Source organism: Teleopsis dalmanni, chromosome 1 (assembly GCF_002237135.1).
Source record: "Teleopsis dalmanni isolate 2A chromosome 1, ASM223713v2, whole genome shotgun sequence".
Taxonomy (NCBI): domain Eukaryota; kingdom Metazoa; phylum Arthropoda; class Insecta; order Diptera; family Diopsidae; genus Teleopsis; species Teleopsis dalmanni.
The window spans coordinates 99841867-99846848 of record NC_051846.1 but is presented as its reverse complement, the minus strand read 5'-3'; the positions used below and the strand labels follow the sequence as shown (position 1 = coordinate 99846848).

The following is a 4982-nucleotide window of genomic DNA, read 5'->3' as shown; positions in this document are numbered from 1 at the left end:
ATAACTGTACGTACGTCTAGCTATTTGTCCGCTTAAGACCCACTGTCCAACTAATATTAATTCGATTCCTATATGTACACACTAACACCCTATCCTAAAGTCATTATCGGTCCTCAAAACAAAGCTGATCTAATGCTGCTCTTGGTTGTAAACTATTCAACACATTAGCAGATCTCACTCAAAATCCCTCCCTCACTCATACACGTCACATTCATTCGGATCACACACAATCAATCAGAACAAAACAAACTCCTGAAGTCAATACCTTACACTAAACTGGTTCCGTGTAAGGGTACCTCAAAAGAAATAACGTTGGGCGCCATTTGTTGTGTCAACCTGGTTTTCACCTCGTGTCTTCTAATGCCCTCCATGGCACGGTGGCAAGCCCGGAATTCTCGCCGGTATTAGGGTTGGGTCTTGGCATCAGTAATCCACACTGACATTAGCAAAAAAATTCTCGTGCCATGTATTTTGTTATGTTTACGTGCTACCATTAAGGTAGTCTGCAGCGAACTGAACTTTGTTTAAAATGCATAAAACTACAAATATAATTTAATAGAGAGCGAGTTGCTTGTTTCGTGGTGATTAGCTAGTGAGGTTGATTTTGCAGTGGCGTTTTATTTGGTGTATGAATTGGTTAATTCAAATACATAACATTATCCACCCCTTAAGTTCTGAAATCTTCTGATTGAAATCGGCATACTCGTTTTCGTGTGCGTTCACTTCTGCGCACAGAGGTGGGTGTTTCTAGAATTTGTTGACCTGCATTTGTTTCTTGAAAATTTTGAGTTGTTTCTTGTTGTGACGGTTCCTTGATGGTTGACTGCTGCTGTTGTTCTAATGGTTCATCGATGGTTGACTGCTGATGTTGTTTTGATGGTTCATAGGCAGTTGGTTGCGGCGGTGTTGACTGGCGCGCTTGAAGTTGATTTTGATGACGCTTACATTGACCAGTCTGTGTCTTAACTAAGTAGACCCTTTTTCCCAAAGATTTCTCAATTATTCCTTCGACCCATTTAGGACCGCTGCTGTAGTTGCGTAAAAAAACTTTACAATCCTTGCCGAATTTTGTCGTCACTGGTTGCTTTTTTGATGATTTTGTAACCGGTAAAATCTGCGTAAGAAGCGTTCGAACCGTTCTGCCGTGTAGCAACTCTGCAGGAGACTTATTGTTAGAATTTGGCATAGAGCGGTAGGTCACTAAAAATTTGATAACTGCTTCACTAATTGGCATACTGTCATCAAGGTTTTTCTTCACAGATGTCTTGAAAGTACGCACGAAACGCTCTGCTAAGCCGTTTGAAGCCGGGTGAAATGGCGCTGTCGTGACATGCTGAATGCCATTTTTCAAGCAAAATTCCTTAAACTGTGAGGATGTAAGTTGTGGACCGTTGTCACTTACTAACGTTTCCGGCAAACCCTCTATGGCAAAAATTGATGTTAATGCCTTTACTGTATCAGTAGAGGTTGTATTTGACAATTGGACAATGTACGGATACTGTGAAAATGCGTCGACACATACGAGCCACATATGCTGATTGAATACCGGTCCGGCGAAGTCAATGTGGACACGTTGCCACGGACGTATAGCTTCGGGCCACGAGCTAAATTCCTTTGGTGGACTGGCTGACGTTCTTTTACATATGTTGCATGACGATGCGAGTGTCTCGATGTTTTTGTCGATGCCCGGCCACCAGCAGTATCTTCGAGCTAATTGTTTCATTCGAACTATGCCCCAGTGGCTTTCATGCAACAGTTTAAGGACGCGTTGGCGTAGTTTTTTTGGAATTATAGCCCGATTTGAATAGCCCTGTAAGCAAATAATGTTATCAATAATAACTAAAGCAGTATTACGTTGGAAATATGGTAATATATCTGCCTGTTGTGGTCCTACGGATATAGGCCACCCTTGTTGTATGAACCGGTGAACTTTCATGAGAGTTTCATCCCTCTTTGTATGAAATCGGATAACCTCTGCATCAATTGGGGTATCCAGCTCTTCGACTGCAAAACAATTGTCCTCTTGATCAAAGTTGTTATCTGGGCCTTCTGGTAGTCTTGAAAGGGCGTCAGCATTCCCGTGTTGTGCTGTAGGTTTGTATTTTATGTCGAACTGATAGGCCATTAGAATTATTGCCCACCGTTGTAGTCTATTTGAAGTCGTTGTTGGCAAGTGTTTTCCTGGATTAAAGATACTCACCAATGGTTTGTGGTCAGTGAATAGAGTGAACTTACGGCCATACAAGTATTGATGAAATTTTTGAATGCCAAATACAATCGCAAGCCCCTCCTTTTCTATTTGACTGTACTTTACTTGATGAACGTTGAGTGTCTTTGATGCGAATGCTATTGGGCGTTCGCTGCCATCTGCGAAGATATGCGAAATTACTGCACCAATACCTGATGATGAAGCGTCTGTAGCGAGGATTATTGGTAAGTGCTCCTGAAAGTGAACTAATTGTGTAGCATTCACTATATGCTTCTTTAAGGACTTGAACGCCTCTTCATGTATGTGTGTCCAATTAAAACGAATATTTTTCTTGCGAAGCTGATTTATCGGAGCAGCGATTTGCGACATGATTGGAATGTAATTGTAATAATGGTTTATCTTACCCATTAGCGCTTCCACTTCTTTCAGATATTCAGGCCGTTTTAAGTTTTGAATGGCTGTTAATCCTGATGGTTCTGGCAAAATGCCTTCTGCGCTTATACGCCTTCCTAAGTAATCAATGTGGTTTTGAAAAAACTGCATTTGTTCCGTTTGCACTTGATGCCATACTTCTTAAGTATTGAAAAAACTTGATCTAGTCGTTGTATATGTTCCTGTACCGTGGTTGACGCAACGATGATGTCATCGATGTAATTTCCACACCCGTCGATACCTTGCAGAAATAGTTCAAGATATCTTTGAAATATTGCCGGCGCACTGGCTATACCATAGGGCAATCTTTGATACTCGAAAAGTCCATTTGGTGTGTTCACGACAACCAGCTTTTTTGAGTCTTCGTCTAACTCCAACTGTAAGTATGCATCCTTTAAGTCAATTTTAGAGAAAATACGGACATAGCGAATTTTATGAAATAACTGCGCCCGTGTTGGTAATGGAAACCCTTCAATTTCGATTTGACTATTAATAGTTACTTTAAAGTCCCCGCAAATACGAATACTGCCGTCCTGCTTTGGTGCGAGTACGATTGGAGAAGCCCAATTGCTAAACTTAACAGGTTTCCAAATACTGTTTTGCACTAGTCGATCAGCTTCCACGTTAAATTTTTCAAGTAGGGCGAATGGCACCTGACGACATTTAAAATATTTTTGTACAGCCGTAGACTTGATGCTCGCTTTAAAATTAGAAATCGGCCCTGTAGTCGGTTCAAACAATTAAGTTTTGAATAATATTATTCACTTGCACAATATCGTAATTAAAAACTTCAAATAAATCCATGCCAAATAAATTTTGACCACTTTCGACTTTAGCAACAACCAGCACTGCTTCTTTTTCTAGTTTTCCACATTTTATTTTTATTTCACATTCGCCTAAGGTTTCTATCACCTTTTTACCATAACCATAAATTGGACGTGTGCAACTTCGAAGTTTTGGCCTGCCTAACTGATTAAATGTCTTTTGCGTTATGACCGAAACCGATGAACCTGAATCCATTTGAAAACTTATTGTTTTATTTAAAATTTCCACATTAATATATTTTTTCTTTTTAATTTTTACTTCTTCTACTGTCGTATTATACACACTTTCAATACATTCAATTGCGTTTGCTTAAGCACTATTCTTTTCATTTTTTTTCGCTGTAATTTTTAATTTTCTTGTATTTGCTTTGTTGTTAATGTTGCTCAAGCACACTTTTGCTATATGTCCAACTTTATTGCATACAAAGCAAACAGCTTCTCTAAATTTGCAGTCGCTACGTCGATGAGAGCCTCCGCAGCTGAAACATTTTTTCTTACTTTTCTCTTTTTGTGCTCTATTTTTTGCATGTGACGTGATTTCATTAACTAACGGCAAACTCTCTTGGAGTTGTTGTTGTTTAATAGAATTTGTAGCATTTGTCGTCGAAGTAAAAGACTCTGCAATTAATAAAACATCTTCCAATGTAGGTTTTAATTTCTGAAGTGCCGCTGCTCTTACGGTGTCATGAGGTGTATGCAGAATTAACATGTCCCTAATCATTTCATCAACATATGATTTGGTACAATTTTCACCTATACATTGAAATTGGCATTCTCTAGCTATTCCTCTTAATTCAGCTATCCATTCCCTGTATGTTTGCGTTGGCTTCATCAAGCACTTATTAAAATTATACCGCGCTGCTACCACATGAATTTGTTCTTGGAAATGTTCCGACAGCTTTTGCACCAACTCAGCAAATGGAATGCCCTCCAAATCGTTTTTCCCGAATAATTTTTTCAATAACTCAAAAGTCTCACCATCAACCCATGTTAAAAAAACGCTTTCTTTTTGAGCTCTGTGGTGACTGCATACGCCGAAAAATGTTGAGTCATCTGCTGCATGTAGGATTCCCACTTAGTGTGCTCCTTTCCGAATGCTGGAAATCTTGGAACCAATGTACCTTCATTAGTACTTGAAGTGACTCCCCGTAGTATTGTTTGTAAAAATCCTTTTTGGTCATCCAAAAGGCTTTTCATAAAAGCGTTCTGATCCGCTATTATCTTAGCAAACTCGTTTGCCATTTTGCTGAAGTTTTTTTTTTATTTCGCGATTACGTGGTTTACTTCTGTTCGTTTGGCCTCGTCGCCAGTGTTATATTTACGTGCTACCATTAAGGCAGTCTGCAGCGTACTGAACTTTATTTAAAATACATAAAACTACAAAATATAATATAATAGAGAGCGAGAGAAATTTGTTGCTTGTTGCGTGGTGATTAGCTAGTGAGGTTGATTTTGCAGTGGCGTTTGATTTGGTGTATGTAATTGGTGAATTCAAATACATAACATATTTGTATAAA

The 4982-nt window shown here is 39.1% G+C and overlaps 1 protein-coding gene across 1 annotated transcript; it reads right to left on the bottom strand.

Annotated features, from left to right (window-relative positions):
* Positions 1-667: 667 nt before the first annotated feature.
* On the bottom strand, positions 668-4707 carry LOC119662250 (uncharacterized protein K02A2.6-like). Its single transcript, XM_038071839.1, has 5 exons — positions 4587-4707; positions 3964-4521; positions 3466-3651; positions 2883-3362; positions 668-2781 (listed from the first exon to the last, which is right to left on the bottom strand). The coding sequence occupies exons 1-5, from the start codon at positions 4705-4707 to the stop codon at positions 668-670; spliced, it is 3459 nt and encodes a 1152-aa protein (XP_037927767.1).
* Positions 4708-4982: the final 275 nt, after the last annotated feature.

Bases quoted from the DNA above. Each gene is read 5' to 3' on its own strand.
- LOC119662250 (XM_038071839.1), bottom strand. From the start codon at position 4,707: ATGGCAAACGAGTTTGCTAAGATAATAGCGGATCAGAACGCTTTTATG. The intron at 4,522-4,586 runs GTACATTGGTTC...TCCTACATGCAG, and splicing joins CACTTCAAGTACTAATGAAG to CAGATGACTCAACATTTTTC. The intron at 3,363-3,465 runs GTGGTCAAAATT...AACCGACTACAG, and splicing joins GGTTGTTGCTAAAGTCGAAA to GGCCGATTTCTAATTTTAAA.